The sequence below is a fragment of the Cryphonectria parasitica genome, assembly GCF_011745365.1.
Source record: "Cryphonectria parasitica EP155 unplaced genomic scaffold M406scaffold_2, whole genome shotgun sequence".
Taxonomy (NCBI): Eukaryota; Fungi; Ascomycota; class Sordariomycetes; order Diaporthales; family Cryphonectriaceae; genus Cryphonectria; species Cryphonectria parasitica.
The window spans coordinates 452,869-468,741 of record NW_024468910.1 but is presented as its reverse complement, the minus strand read 5'-3'; the positions used below and the strand labels follow the sequence as shown (position 1 = coordinate 468,741).

Here is a 15,873-nt window from a genome sequence, read left to right as displayed (position 1 = left end):
CACTGTACTCCATGTCCCACGGACTACCACCCTGGCCACCACAACACTGCTAAGCTTATTAAGCTTGCTGCTCCAGCTAAGCTTGCTAATTAGCAATAGTAGCGCTCTAAGCTTGCTACTAGTTATGCAGATCCTGAATACGCTAAGTAAGCTAATATACTTAATTAATCAGTTCTTTCTGAGTAGAAGTATATAAGGATAAAGAGAATTCTTGGAAAGCTATTATATTTTATATTGCTTAAAGAGATAATACCGAATTATTCTTGAACAAGAATTATTAAAATATAATAAGTACTGCAGTAATCCGAAGATTCCAAAGTATACAAAGAGTTTATGCTAACAAGAGCGACGCTAAGTATAAATCTTGAATACGGAAATACAACTGAGATAACTATGCAAGTATTCACTGCCTTTGGAACTATCAGAGTAGGAAAGTAATCTTGTTATGACCCATCCAACATGCAGGTCACCAGCCAGAACACCCGGAACAACTGTCCGAAAGACAGGGAAGGATTCAACATCTCAATAACTAAGGCTTACATAAGCAAGGGTTAGGGTTACAGGATCAGGATGGATCAGTGGCTGATCCATGGTGATCCGGATCAGTTGGATCACCCAGGTGATCCCAGTGATCCAACAGCCAACACTACCGACAGGACTGAAGAGCTGGACATATAAGAACACGTTCATTCCCATTAGATAAATCTCGTACATAGCTCTTCAGTTGTCAATCTAAGTATTCAGTTTCATACACTGAGTAGCCCCAAAGGCAGTGAACACTTGCATCGCTTATTAAGACTTGTACGGTTCCGTATTCAAGGACTTGACACTTCGACACCGCTCTTGTTAGCATAAACCCCTTTGTGTACTTAGGAATCTTCGGATTGCTGCAGTGCTCATTACATTTTGACAACTCTTGTTCAAGAACGGTTCAGTATTACCCCCTTGAGCAATACGGAATACGATAGCTCCTCCAGGAACCCCTTCGTCCTCACGCGCCCCTATCCAGGAAGAACTGGTCAACCAGGTATACCAGCTCACCCAGCGTATCCAGGACCTGCGCGAACAACAGCAGGCCCAGAGCGCCACCATCGCCAACCAGCAGGCCCAGCTAGCTCAACAGGCTCAGCAGGCGCAGTCCACCTCTGCAGTCACCAGCAGTGCTGGAAAGGCGTACAAGATGGACAAGCCCGCCATGTACGATAGCAACCAGAAAACGCTGCATGGATTCCTTACTTACTGCAGGGCGTATTTCTTGCACCACGCAACCTAGTTCACTATGGAGTCTGAAAAGATTATTCTTGCAGAGATTCATCTCGAGAAAGATGCTCTCATCTAGTACAAACCTTCTCTGCGCAACTACTTAGAGCATCAGAGCGATCCCGATACACATACCCAGAGTACCAAGAACATGTTCGATTCCTTTGAGAGCTTCGAGAAGGCTCTCAAAGAGACCTTTGATGATCCCAACGAAGAACGCACTACAGCTCAGCAGCTCATGAACCTCAAGCAGACCAAGTCGGCTTCTGCCTACACAGTTAGGTTCAAGCAACTCTCAGTGCAACTCCCGTAGGAAGATAAGAATCTCATGGAGCATTATTACAAGGGACTCAAGGACGACGTTAAAGATGAAATCTTCAAGCAGGATTGGCCGGAGGACTTCGCAACGTTCTCCAATCAAGCTATCCGCATTGACAACCGTCTGTATGAACGACGGGTGGAGAAGTCCAAGAAGAGAGGAAGCCAGACTTGGAGGTTTCCAGCCAACACAGGCAAGAAACTCCAAAGCAAGAATAGCGGTCGATATAGCAGTACGGCCCAGAGCAGCACTACGCACGCCGGTCCCATGGAACTCAACGCAGCCAACAGGCAGTATAGCAAGAAGAACAGTATCACTTGCTACAACTGCAACAAACAAGAACACATAGCACGCAACTGCTATCAACCCCGGAAGAACAAATGGCAACCAGTCCAGGAAGGACGCCAGGTGAATGTCGCTCGATGATAGGAACCCAATCAACTGAGCAAAAACACTCCCTCGGAGCAAGTGTCGGACTCTGTCGATCACGGAAGTCTCAGCTGGATATTCTGCTATAACAACAACTGCTTAACACACCTCTCGAGTAAGGAAGGTTCAGGATGGTTCCCTCAGAAACCTAGGCGCTGCAGACAAATAGCAACAGCAGAACGAGAGTGCACGCCCAGCACCCCCACGAATAGCAACTCGGACTGCTCTGACATCGTGGAACAGAGCATCCAGTCGTTGGAAGAAGGGCTTAGCAACAATACCCTTCAATGTTCTTCATCGCCTACGCCAAGCACCATGACCAGGGACATGGATAAGGGATGGTATCCTCTTGGCTACTGGTACGAACATCTAAGCAACATAGAGAATGCTTCTCAAGCAACAGAAGGATCAGGCCAGAGCAAACAACCTAGCAGCCTGCAAAAGCTCCCCGCGAACAACACGCCCAACAAGCCTAAAGGAAGGTTTCCCTTCAGCATTGGGTGGAATAAGGAAACAATATGGATCGAATATCTCGTCTACAGAATAGGGCTGGAAGAGCTCTTCACCTACATCTCCTTGCAGAACATCGAGGCATGAGAAGACGAGGATTCTCAGATCAGCCCACTTCACAATCTACACCACGAATTGGCTTGGATCTCCTGTACCTATCATAGCTGCAGAACGCATTTCTCGGAGAAGGTGCAACACGAATGGTTCTCCATCAGAGAACCAGAACAAATCCTTCAGGCTGTTGAAGAACAGGAACTCCGTTTCAGAGAGGTTCTCAACAGACAGCACTACAACGCATACATCGAACTATCAGACAACTGCTCCAAGCAATGCATGAACAAAAAGATAAAATGGTGGCAGTGCGAAACAATACTCTGCACGATTCACATCAATGACAAGGTTTGCAACTAGCATTAACAGAAGAAAGACTAGGAACAATGATGATATGGGCAGAGGCAAGCTAAGAAGCTTGCTCAAGAAGCAGCAAGGCAGGCTCAGAAGAACAGATAGTTCTTAACAAACTCAAAAGAACAGGATTGCCTGTAAAGGGACTGCAGACGATCAGACTGGAATGGTTTCTATATGAAGCTTCTAGAACAGATTATGCTTATATCAAGTTCGATATATACATTCAAGGATACAAATACAGCGCATTATTGGATAGTGGTGCTTAGGGAAACTTCATATTCCTATACATTATCAATCAGGCATAACTACAATGGAAATGGAAGAGACGCCCATACACCCTCAGCACTGTAGAAGGACAATCTATTGCATACAATCAAGGAGTAATCAATAAGGAGACTGATCATCTACCCATCTTGATTCAAGGATGTATAACCAGGGCTTCCTTCGATATCACGGAAACAGCACAGCATGAGCTGATTATGAGGCTTCCATGGCTCAAGGAGCACAATCCTCGAATCGATTGAACTACTGGCCAGATCTCATGGGAGAAAGCTGTACCCAGAGAGATAGTCACAATCAACGGCGCAGGATCGAAGCCAGTGGTTGAAGAACACTCAGGAAAAGAGGCTTCACACGACTTCCCACATACCTCCAAGTCAGCAGGGCTGGCAGTTCAAGGAGAAGGACCTAGTAACAAGCGAACCCAAACAGTGCCAGGGTGCCAACAGGTTAGCAAAACAACGGAAGCGAGACCCTCAGCAAGTCGGTCCGCCCCGGAGCGATAAGGAAAAGCTTCAGAATGTGGATTGTGGACCCACACGGGAAAAACCTCGAAACCAGGCCCTCGAGCGCTCGGTCCGGCCCGGAGCGAACGCTCAAGGCCCTCGAAAACGCCATCAGAAAAGAAGCATGCTCAACGGTACCTACTGTTCCTCCAGGTAGCAGAAACAGCATAAGAACCAGAACTAACACTCGCAAACATACCACGAGAATATCACAAGTTCAAGAAACTGTTCCAGGAAGAATTGGATACGGGATTGCCAGAACACAGCCCATACAACCACGAGATCCCGCTACAAGAAGGGAAACAGCCCAAATTCTTCCCCATCTACAGACTAGACAAAGCACGACTAGAGGCACTTAGGGAGTATCTCGACGAGAACCTTAAGAAAGGATACATACAACCATTGCGATTACTAGCAGGATATCCCATCCTGTTTATACTCAAGAAGAATAGCAAGCTCAGGCTATGCATTGACTACAGGCAACTCAACAACATCACAATCAAGAACTGATATCCGTTGCTACTCATCAAGGAACTATGAGATAGATTGCAAGGAGCACAATGGTTTATAGTTCTAGATCTAAAAGAAGCTTACAACCTGATCAGAGTAAAGAAAGAAGAAGAATGGAAGACTGCTTTCAGAACACGCTACGGATACTACGAATATTTGGTCATGCTCTTTGGTTTAATGAACGCCCCAGCTTCGTTCCAGGAAATGATCAATCATATTCTACGCAAGCATCTGGATCAGTTCGTCATTGCCTACCTCGACAACATCCTTATTTACTCTCGAACACTTGAAGAATACAAGAAACATGTGGAAACAGTGCTGCAAATGCTCCAGGATGCGAAACTCCTTGTGGAACCCGCAAAGAGCTACTTTCACATACAAAAAGTCAACTACCTCGGATTCACAATCGAGCCAGGATGCATCAAGCCACAGAAAGATAAGGTGGAAGCTGTCAGGAACTAGCCAATTCCTAGGAACGTCAGGGATGTTAGGTCTTTCCTCGGATACATCAACTTCTACAGGCAGTTCATTAAGAACTACAGCCGGATCGCACACCCTCTTACAAATCTCACCAAAAAGGAACAGCCTTTCGAATGGACCTCCAAGGCACAAGAAGCCTTCGACGAGATCATCAGACATGTTACCTCAGAACCAGTTCTGTATGAAGCAGACTTCTATAAACCCTTTGAAGTTGAAACCGATGCATCGGGATATGCACTTGGAGGACAACTTGGTCAGCGAGACAACCAAGAACGTCTAAGGATTGTAAGCAACTTCTCAAAGAAGTTGAATAGCCCGGAAATCAACTACGGGATCCCTGATCAGGAGCTCATGGCAATAGTAAAGGCCTTCGAGGAGTGGCAATACTACCTCATTAGCGCGCAACACCCGATCACAGTCCACTCGGATTACAAGAATCTGACTACATTCATGACAACCAAGGTTTTGAACAAGCAACAAGTCAGATGGGCAGAATTCCTCTCACAGTTCAACTTCAAAATTGTACACTGCAAAGGCTCGGAGAACGGACGAGCAGACGCTCTCAGCAGAAGATCAGACTATCGAGATGCAGATTCTTCGGATATACAGAACATCTTCATCCAGAACGAGTCGGGAAACCTCGTTAACGCACATAGAGAACTGAACGCTGCTCTCAGGATCGGACCCTTAGAAAGGGATCCAGAATCAATAACTCCAGACGAATAAGACAGCTACATCAGAGATGTACATGGTGCACCAGCACACGGATACCAAGAAGTCAGAGCAACCTACGAACGCATCAAAAGACACTGGAACTCACCAGATCTTAGGAAAAGAATTGAGAGCATCCTACAACAATGCAATAGCTGCAAGAAGAACAAAGCAGAAAGATACAAGCCTTACGAACTACTGCATCCCTTACTAGTACCTACAACTGTTTAGCAATCCATCAGTCTAGACTTCATTATTAAGCTACCTCTCTTACGAGAACCCTTAACTAAGATGCAATACAATAGCATCCTAGTAGTGATTTGCAGATTGAGCAAGTATGCTTACTTTCTCCTCTATAAGAAAAGCAGTATAGCAGAAGAACTCGCATATGCGTTTCTCAGAATAATCATCGCTAACTATAGCATACCAGAAGAAGTAATCTCCAACAGAAACAGAAAGTTTAACTCAAAGTTTTGGACTTCACTCATGAAACAGCTCGGAATACACTACAGGATGTTTACAGCATTCCACCCGCAAACAGATGAACAGATAGAAAGAATGAATCAGGTTGTTGAACAGTACCTTCAACACTATATCAACCAGGAACAGGACAATTGGGTCGATCTGTTGCCTCTCGCACAGTTCGCTTATAATAGCGCGAATACAAGCACAACGAAGAAATTACCGTTCTTCACGCTCTACAGATACAACCCAACAGCTTACTACAAGGCACTGCAGGGAGCAGATGCAGAAGCTGCGGATAAAAGGGTTAAGAAGATCAAGAAAGTTCAGGAAGAACTCCGATCAGAACTACAATTCGTCCAGAAACGAATGGTACGATATGCAAACTCCAAGAGGATTGAGGGACCAATCCTACAGAAGGGAGATAAGGCCTACCTACTTCAAAAAAACATCAAAACAACCAGACCCAGCGACAAACTCGACCATAAGAAGTTGGAACTATTCAAAATCTTGCAACAGATTTCCCCAGTTAACTATGAGTTAGCATTATCTCATGGGATGAGAATATACCCGGTTTTCCACATCTCACTGCTGGAACCAGCAGCACAGGAAATACCAGCGGACAACACAGCAGAAGTAGAAAACAACGAACCAGAGTATGAGGTGGAAAAGATCCTCAAGCATAGAGGCACGGACAGCACGAGGGAATATCTCGTCAAATGAAAAGGTTACCCAGCAAGCGAAAACTCTTGGGAACCGAAGAAAAACGTTAAAAATGCTCAGGAAAAGGTAGCTGAATATTGGAAAAGAAAACCACTACTTAAGACCTCTCCGCCCCGGAACGAGAATCAGGCGCTGCAGTTTCACTCTCCAGAAGGGAAGGCCAACCAGACACGCTAGGATCAAGGGCCAAGGAACTCCAATCGATAACCTCAAGATGTCCCTGAAACATCAGGCGAGTCTCCTCCTCACGAAGACTGCGATCCTCCTCATCAGCGAACCCCTCCAAGGAATTGAAGCCACGACGAATCATTTCTGCAGCACGTTCCTCCAACAGCTTTCGCTGTTTCCGCGCACGATCAAGACGAGCCTGCGATGCTAACAAGGCTTGTAGGGCAGCAGCGTTTGCTGACTCCGCCTCAGCCTCCTCGCTCAAAACCTTGCGCTTTTCGCGAATCAAACGCCCCGCTGAAGAAGAAAATCAGTAACCACGGAGAACACCAAGGAACGAAGAAACCAACCAGCAGAGGCTGAAAAACGACCAGTATTACAGCTTTGATCCAGAGAAACATACTTCCCACAACGAGAAGAGTTTTCAGCGAAACGACAGAAAGCCCCCGTCTCCCGACAATGAGCACAAGCAGGCATTTCAACACCAAAAGCAGAAATAAGCTCAGCAAAACGATAGCGCTCTTGAGTTTTTACCGAACGATTAGAATGCAATTTATTGATTCTGTTCAACATCTCGATTAGGAAGACATAATCATGCATACGAAAGACTTGCCAGAATACTTACGGAAGATCGTTAGGAACAACAATCGATAGGAGAGAAATAATGTTATAACCCATCCAACATGCAGATTATCAGCCAGAATACTCGGAACAACTGTCCGAAAGATAGGGAAGGATTCAACATCTTAATAACTAAGGCTTACATAAGCAAGGGTTAGGATTACAGGATCAGAATGGATCAGTAGCTGATCTATGGTAATCCGGATCAGTTGGATCACCCAGGTGATCCCAGTGATCCAACAGCCAACACTACTGATAGGACTGAAGAGCTGGACATATAAGGACACGTTCATTCCCATTAGATAAATCTCGTACATAGCTCTTCAGTTGTCAATCTAAGTATTCAGTTTCATATACTGAGTAGCCCCAAAGGCAGTGAATACTTGCATCGCTTATTAAGACTTGTACGGTTCCGTATTCAAGGACTTGACACTTCGACACCGCTCTTGTTAGCATAAACCCCTTTGTGTACTTAGGAATCTTCGGATTGCTGCAGTGCTCATTACAAATCTGATACTTAGATTGATAACTGAAGAGCTATATTCTGGTAGTCTATCCGATAATAATAAGCGTGCTCTTATATATCCTACTCTTCAGTAAGGATATGCTGGATAGCAACATATTCAAGCTATTCTGCTAGCCTTGGATAGCATATATTCCAAGCTATTCATTCTGATTGGTTATGCTCATAACTCTAATCCTGGATTATGTAGTCAATGCCTGGTTGGAGCGTGGGGTTCCCGACACCTGGTTCTTGCTTGCTCGTGACCTGCATGTTGGATGGGTTATAATAATATAGCTCTTCAGTTATTAATCTAAGTATTTAACTATCACATACTTGAATAGCTCCAAAGGCGAATGAACAGCACTTGCATGGATTACAGTACTCGTTCCGTATTCCAGCGGTTATTACCTTAATACCGCTCTTGTTAGCATAAACCCCTTGTGTATATCAGAATCTTCGGATACTGCAGTGCATCATTACATATAATGTAATGAGCACTGCAGCAATCCGAAGATTCCAAAGTACACAAAGGGGGTTTATGCTAACAAGAGCAGTGTCAAAGTGCCAAGTCCTTGAATACGGAACCGTACAAGTCTCAGTAAGCGATGCAAGTATTCACTGCCTTTGGAGCTATCAGAGTAGAGAGTAATCTGATACTTAGATTGACAACTGAAGAGCTACATATGAGATCTATCTAATGGGAATGAATGTGTTCTTTATATATCCAGCTCTTCAGTTCTGTTGATAGTATTGGTTGTTGGATTACTTGGATTATTTAGATAATCCAACTGATCCGGATTACTATGGATCAGCTACTGATCCATTCTGATTCTGTAATTCTAATCCTTGCTTATGTAAGCCTTAGTTCTTAAGATGTTGAATTCTTCTCTGTCTTTCGGATAGTTGTTCCGAGTATTCTGGCTGGTAATCTGCATGTTGAATGGATTATAATATCATCTTCCTTCTATTAATTATTGTTTCTAATAATCTTTCGTAAGTATTCTAGCAAGTTATTTGCATATATAGTTATATCTTTCTAATTAAGATGTTGAATAGAATTAACAAATTGCATTCTAATTGTTCGATGAAAACTCAAGAGCGTTATTATCTTGCTAAGCTTATTTCTGCTTTTGATATCGAAATGCTTGCTTGTGCTTATTGTCGGAAGATGGAAGCTTTCTGTTGTTTCGCTGAAAATTCTTCTCGTTGTAAGGAGTGTGTTTCTCTGAATCAAAGCTGTGATACTAGTTGTTTCTCAGCTTCTGCTGGTTGGTTTTCTTTGTTCCTTGGTATTCTCCGTGATTACTAATTTTCTTCTTCAGCAGGGCGTTTGATTCGTGAAAAGTGCAAGATTTTGAGCGAGGAGGCTGAGGCAGAGTTAGCAAATGCTGCTGCCCTACAAGCTCTGCTGGCGTCGCAGGCTCGTCTTGATCGTATACGGAAACAGCGAAGGCTATTGGAGAAACAGGCTGCAGAAATGATTCGTTGTAGTTTCAATTCCTTGGAGGGATTCGCTGATGAGAAGGATTGCAGTCTTCGTAAGGAGGAGACTCGTCTGATGTCTCAGGGACATCTTGAGGTTATTGACTGGAGTTCCTTGGCTCTGGATTCTAGCGTGTCTGGTTGGCCTTCCCTTCTGAAGAGTGAAACTGCAGCGCTTGATTCTCGTTCCGGGGCGGAGAGGTCGTCCTAAGCGCTGGTTTCTTTCTTCTTTCAATACTCAGCTACCTTCTCCTGAGCGTTTTTGACGTTTTTCTATGATTCCTATGAATTTTCGCTTGCTGGGTAACTCTTTCATTTGATAAGGTATTCCCTCGTGCTATCCGTGCCTCTATGCTTGAGAATCTTTTTCACCTCATACTCTGATTCATTGTTTTCTACTTCTGCTGTATTATCCGCTGGTGTTTCCTGTGCTGCTGATTCCAGCAGTAAGATGTGGAAAACTGAATATATTCTCATTCCGTAAGGTAGTGCGAGTTCGTAGTTAACTAGGAAGATTCTTCGTAAAATTTTAAATAATCCTAATTTCTTATAATCGAGTTTGCTGCTAAGCCTGATCGTTTTGATATTTTTGCGAAGTAGATATACTTTATCTCCCTCTTATAAGATTAATCTCTTAATCCTTTTGAAGTTTGTATAGCGTATTATTTGTTCTTGAATGAATTGTAGTTCTAACTGAAGTTCTTCTTGAATCTTCTTGATTTTCCTAACTCTTTTGTTTGCAGCTTCTGCATCTGCTTCTTGCAATGCCTTGTAATAAGCTGTTGGATTGTATCTATAGAGCATGAAGAATGGTAATTTCTTTATTATGCTTATATCTGCGCTATTGTAAGCGAATTATGCTAGGAGTAATAAATCAATTCAGTTATTCTGCTTCTGATTGATATAGTATTGAAGATATTGTTTAATAACTTGATTTATTCTTTCTGTTTGTTTGTTTGTTTGGGAATGAAATGCTGTAAATATTCTGTATTGTATTCCGAGTTGTTTCATAAGCAAGATTTAAAACTTCAAGTTGAACTTCCTATTTCTATCAGAAATTACTTCTTCTAGTATGCTGTAGTTAGCAATGATCGTTCTGAGGAATGTATATGCGAGTTCTTCTGCTGTACTGCTTTTCTTGTATAGGAGAAAGTAAGCATACTTGCTCAGTCTGCAAATTACTACTAGAATGCTATTATATTGCATCTTAATTAAGAGTTCTTGTAAGAAAAGTAGCTTGATAATAAAGTTTAGATTGATGGATTGCTAAATAGTTATAAGTACTAGTAAGGAATGCAGTAGTTTGTAAAGCTTATATCTTTCTGCTTTATTCTTCTTGCAGCTATTGTATTATTATAGAATATTCTTAATTCTTTTCCTAAAGCTTAGTAGATTTCAGTATTTTTTAATGCATTTGTAAATTGCTTTGATTCTCTGATATCTGTATGCTAGTGCATTGTATACATTTCTGATATAGTTGTTTTGTTCTTTTGGAGTTATTAATTCTGAATTCTTTTCCGAAGATTCAATTCTGAAAGCAGCATTCAGTTCTTTATATGTATTAATAAGGTTTTCTGACTTATTTTGAATAAAGATGTTCTATATATCTGAGGAATCTGTATCTTGATAGTTTGGCTGTCTGCTAAAAGCATCTGCTTGTTTGTTTTCTAAGCTTTTGTAGTATATAATCCTGAAGTTGAATTATAAAAGAAATTCTGTTTATCTAACTTATTGCTTATTCAAGACTTTGATTATTATGAATATAATCAGATTTTTGTAATCTGAGTGAACTATAATCGAATGCTGTGCGCTGATGAAGTAGTATTGCTATTCTTCAAAAGCTTTCACTATTGCTATAAGCTTCTAATCAGGGATTCTGTAGTTGATTTCTGAGCTGTTTAACTTCCTTGAGAAGTTGCTTACAATCCTTAGATACTCTTGATTGTCTTATTAATCAAGTTGTTTTTCGAATGCATATTCCGATACATCAGTTTCAATTTCAAAGAGTTTGTAAAGATCTGCTTCATACAGAACTGGTTCTGAGATAATGTATTCAATGATCTTATTAAAAGCTTCTTATATCTTGGAAATTTATTCAAAGAGCTGCTCTTTCTTGGTAAGATTTGTAAAGAGATGTGCAATTCAGCTGTAGTTTCTGATGAACTGTTTGTAGAAGTTGATATATTCAAGAAAAGATCTGATATTTCTGATATTCCTAAGAACTGGCTAATTTCTGATAGCTTCTATCTTGTCTTTCTGTAGCTTGATGCATTCTGGCTTGATTGTAAATCCGAGATAGTTGATCTTTTATATATGAAAGTAGCTCTTTGCAGGTTTTACAAGGAGCTTCGCATTCTGGAGCGTTTGTAACACTGTTTCCACATATTTCTTATATTCTTCAAGTATTCAAGAGTAAATAAGAATATTATTGAGATAAGCAATAATAAACTGATTTAAATACTTGTATAGAATATAATTAATCATTTTCTGAAATGAAGCTAAAGTATTTGTTAAATCAAAAAGCATAATCAAATATTCGTAGTATTTATAGCATATTCTGAAAGCAGTTTTCCATTCTTTTCCTTTCTTTATTCTAATTAGATTATAAGCTTTTTTTAGATTTAGAACTATAAATCATTATACTCTCTGCAATCTATCTTATAGTTTCTTGATAAATAGCAATAGGTATTAGTTCTTAATTGTAATATTGTTAAGTTGCTTGTAATCAATATATAGCCTGAGCTTGCTGTTCTTCTTGGGTATGAATAGGATAGGATATTCTGCTGGTAATTGCAATGGTTGTATATATTCTTTCTTGAGATTTTCGTTGAGATATTCCCTGAGTATTTCTAGTTATGCTGCATTTAGTTTGTAGATAAGAAAGAATTTAAGCTATTTTTCTTCTTGTAGTGAGATCTCGTGGTTATATGAGCTATATTCTGGTAGTTCTGTATCCAATCCTTCTTGGAATAGTTTCTTGAACTTGTGGTATTCTTGTGGTATGCTTGCGAGTGTTGGTTCTGATTCATGTGCTGTTTCTGCTATCTGGAGGAACAGTAAGTACCGTTAAGCGTGCTTCTTTTCATTCGTTGTTTTTGGTGATGTTTTTGAGAGCTTTGAGCGTTCGCTCCGGGCCGGACCGAGCGCTCGAGGGCCTGGTTTCGAGGTTTCTCCTATGTGAATTTGCAATTCACTTTCTGAAGCTTTTTCTTGTTACTCCGGGGTAAACCGACTTGCTGAGGGCTTCGCTTTCGTTGTTTTGCTAACCTGCTGATGCCCTGGCACTGTTTGGGTTCGCCTGTTACTAGGTTCTTCTCCTTGAATTGTTAGCCCTGCTGGTTTGGAAGTATCTGTGAAGTCGTTTGAAGCTTCTTTTCCTAAGTGTTCTTCAACAACTGGCTTCAATCCTGCGCTGCTAATTGCAACTATCTCTCTGAATACAGCTTGTTCTTATAAGAGCTAGCCAGTAGTTCAATCGATTCAAGAATTGTGCTTCTTAAGCTATGAAAGTTCTATAATCAGCTTATGCTGTGCTGTATCCGTGATATTAAAAGAAATCTGGATTGTATGTTTCTGAATCAAGATAAGTAGATGATTAGTCTTCTTATTGATTACTCCTTGGTTGTATGCAACAGATTATTCTTTTACAGTGCTGAGGGTATATGAATATCTCTTTTATTTCTATTATAGTTATGCCTGATTGATAATATATAAGAATATGAAGTTTCTCTGAGCATCACTATCTAATAGTGCGCTGTATCTGTATTCTTGAATGTATATGTTGAACTTGATGTAAGCATAGTCTGTTTTGAAAGCTTTATATAAGGATTGTTCCGATCTGATTATCTGCAGTTTCTTTACAAGCAATCCTGTTCTTTTGAATTTATCAAGAGCTGCTTATTCTTCTGAGCCTGCTTCGCTGCTTCTCGAGCAAGCTTCTTAGCTTGCTTTTGCTTATATCATTATTATTCCTAATCTTTCTTCTATTAATACTAGTTGCAAACTTTATTATTAATATGAATTATGCAGAATATCATCTTACACTGCTATTATTCTATTTTTTTATCTATATATTGCATAAAGCAATTATTCAGTAGCTTAATATATGCATTATAATATTGCTTATTGAAAACCTTTCTGAAGCAGAGTTTCTGTTCTTCAATAGCTTGAAGGATTTGTTCTAATTCTCTAATGAGGAACTATTCGTATTGCATCTTCTCCGAGAAATGCATTCTGCAGCTATAATAGGTGCAGGAGATTCATGCTAATTCGTAGTATAAGTTGTGAAATAAGCTGATCCGAGAGTTTTCATCTTCTTATATCTCAATATTTTGCAAGGGAATGCAGATGAAGAGCTTCTCTAGTTCTATTCCATAGATAAAATATTCAATCTATATTATTTTCTTGTTCTATCTAATACCAAAGGGAAATCTTTCTATAGATTTCTTGGGTTTATTATTTATGAAAGACTCTGATGAACTATTGAATCGCTCGTTCTAGCTTAATCTTTCTATTGCTTGAGAAGTGTTTTCGGTATTATTTAGGTATTTATACTAATAACTAAGAAGATACTATCCTTTGTTCATATCCCTGATTATAGTGCTTAGCATAAGCAATGAAGAATGTTAAAGGATATCATTACTAAGTTCTTCTTTCAATGCCTGAATACTCTATTCCGCGATATCAAAGCAGTTCAAGTTGCTACTCGTAAGAATGCTAAGCATGCATTCTCGTTCTGCTATTGCTATTTGTCTGCAGCGCTAAGGCTTCTGAAGGAACTATTCTGAATCTTCCTTACTTAAGAGATATATTAAGCAGTTATTGTTGTAGCAGAATATTCAGCTAAGACTTCCGTAATCAATAGAATTCAATACTTGCTCCAAGGAGGTATTTTTGCTTAGTTGATTGGATTTCTATTATTAAATGATATTTATCTAGTATTCTTTCTGAACTGATTGCTATTTATTCTTCCGGAATTGATAGCAGTTGCATGTAATATATTCTTATTTATTGCAGTTATAGCAAGTAATGCTGTTCCTCTTGCTATATTGCTTATTAGTAGCATTGAGTTCCATAAGACTAGCATGCATAGTGCCGCTCTGAGCTATGCTGCTCTATTATCCGCTATTCTTATATTAGAATTTCTTGCTTATATTAGCTAGAAACTTCCAAGTTTAGCTTTCTTCTTTCTTAGATTTCTCTATTTATTGTTTATACAGATAGTTATTAATATAGATTGCTTGATTAGAGAATATTGCAAAGTTCTCTAGCTAATTCTGTTTAAAGATTTCGTTCTTAATATTATTCTTGAGTTTCTTATAATAGTATTTCATGAGATTCTTATCTTTCTACAGAAATCTTGCTAAGAGCTGCTTAAATCTGATTATATAAACAGAAGCTAACTTGATCTGTCTGAGGTTTATAAGCTGCTGAGCTGTAATGCATTCTTTATTAGAATTACTAAAGATCTCTTTAAAAGCTTTTTCAAAGCTTTCAAAGGAATCGAATATATTCTTAGTATTCTGAGTATATATATTGGGATTATTCTGATGCTTCAAGTAATTGTATAGAGAAAGCTTATATTAAATGAGAGCATTCTTTTTGAAACGAGTTCCTGCAAGAATAATCTTTTCAGATTCTATAATGAACTAAGTTGCATAATACAAGAAATATGCTCTGCAGTAGATAAGGAATCTATACAGTATCTTTTGATTGCTATTATATATAGCAAGCTTATTCATCTTATACGCCTTTCCAGCATCATTAGTAGCTGTAGAGATGAACTGCGCCTGTTAAGCTTGTTAAGCTAGCTAAGCTTATTGATTAGCGATAGTAGCGCTCTAAGCCTGCTATTGTTCGCGCAGATCCTAGATACGCTGGATGAGCTAGTACACCTGATTAACCAGTTCTTCCTGAGTAGAGGCGTGCGAGAACGAAGAAGTTCCTAGAGAAGCTATCATATTCCGTATTATTCAAGAGAGTAATACTAAACCGTTCTTGAACAAGAGTTATCAAAATGTAATGAGTATTGCAGCAATCCGAAGATTCCAAAGTATACAAAGGGAGTTTATGCTAACAAGAGCAGTATCAAAGTGCTAAGTTCTTGAATATGGAATCGTACAAGTTTCAGTAAGCAATGCAAGTATTCACTGCCTTTGGAGCTATCAGAGTAGAGAGTAATCTGATACTTAGATTAACAACTGAAAAGCTATATACGAGATCTATCTAATGGGAATAAACGTATTCTTTATATATTCAGCTCTTCAGTCCTGTTGGTAGTGTTGGTTGTTGAATCACTTGAATTATCTGAGTGATCCAACTGATCCGGATTATCATGGATCAGCCACTGATCCATCCTGATCCTGTAACCCTAACCCTTGCTTATGTAAGCCTTAGTCCTTAAGATGTTGAATCCTTCCCTGTCTTTCGAACAGTTGTTCCGGGTGTCCTGGCTGGTGACCTGCATGTTGGATGAGTCATAACATATAAGCTATTGAGAG

At 40.0% G+C, this 15,873-nt stretch overlaps 2 protein-coding genes across 2 annotated transcripts; one reads left to right on the top strand and one right to left on the bottom strand.

Moving 5' to 3' along the window:
• Window positions 1–6,853: 6,853 nt before the first annotated feature.
• M406DRAFT_224040 (uncharacterized protein) lies at window positions 6,854–7,335 on the bottom strand (the record flags this gene model as incomplete). The annotated part of the gene is made up of 2 exons (XM_040915671.1): window positions 6,854–7,062; window positions 7,116–7,335. Coding segments are annotated over 2 exons (429 nt in total), but the record flags the coding sequence as incomplete, so codon positions are not given.
• A 1,604-nt stretch (window positions 7,336–8,939) lies between these two features.
• Window positions 8,940–9,398, top strand: M406DRAFT_224047 (uncharacterized protein; the record flags this gene model as incomplete). Its single annotated transcript, XM_040915672.1, has 2 exons — window positions 8,940–9,159; window positions 9,214–9,398. Coding segments are annotated over 2 exons (405 nt in total), but the record flags the coding sequence as incomplete, so codon positions are not given.
• Between the last annotated feature and the right edge of the window lie 6,475 nt (window positions 9,399–15,873).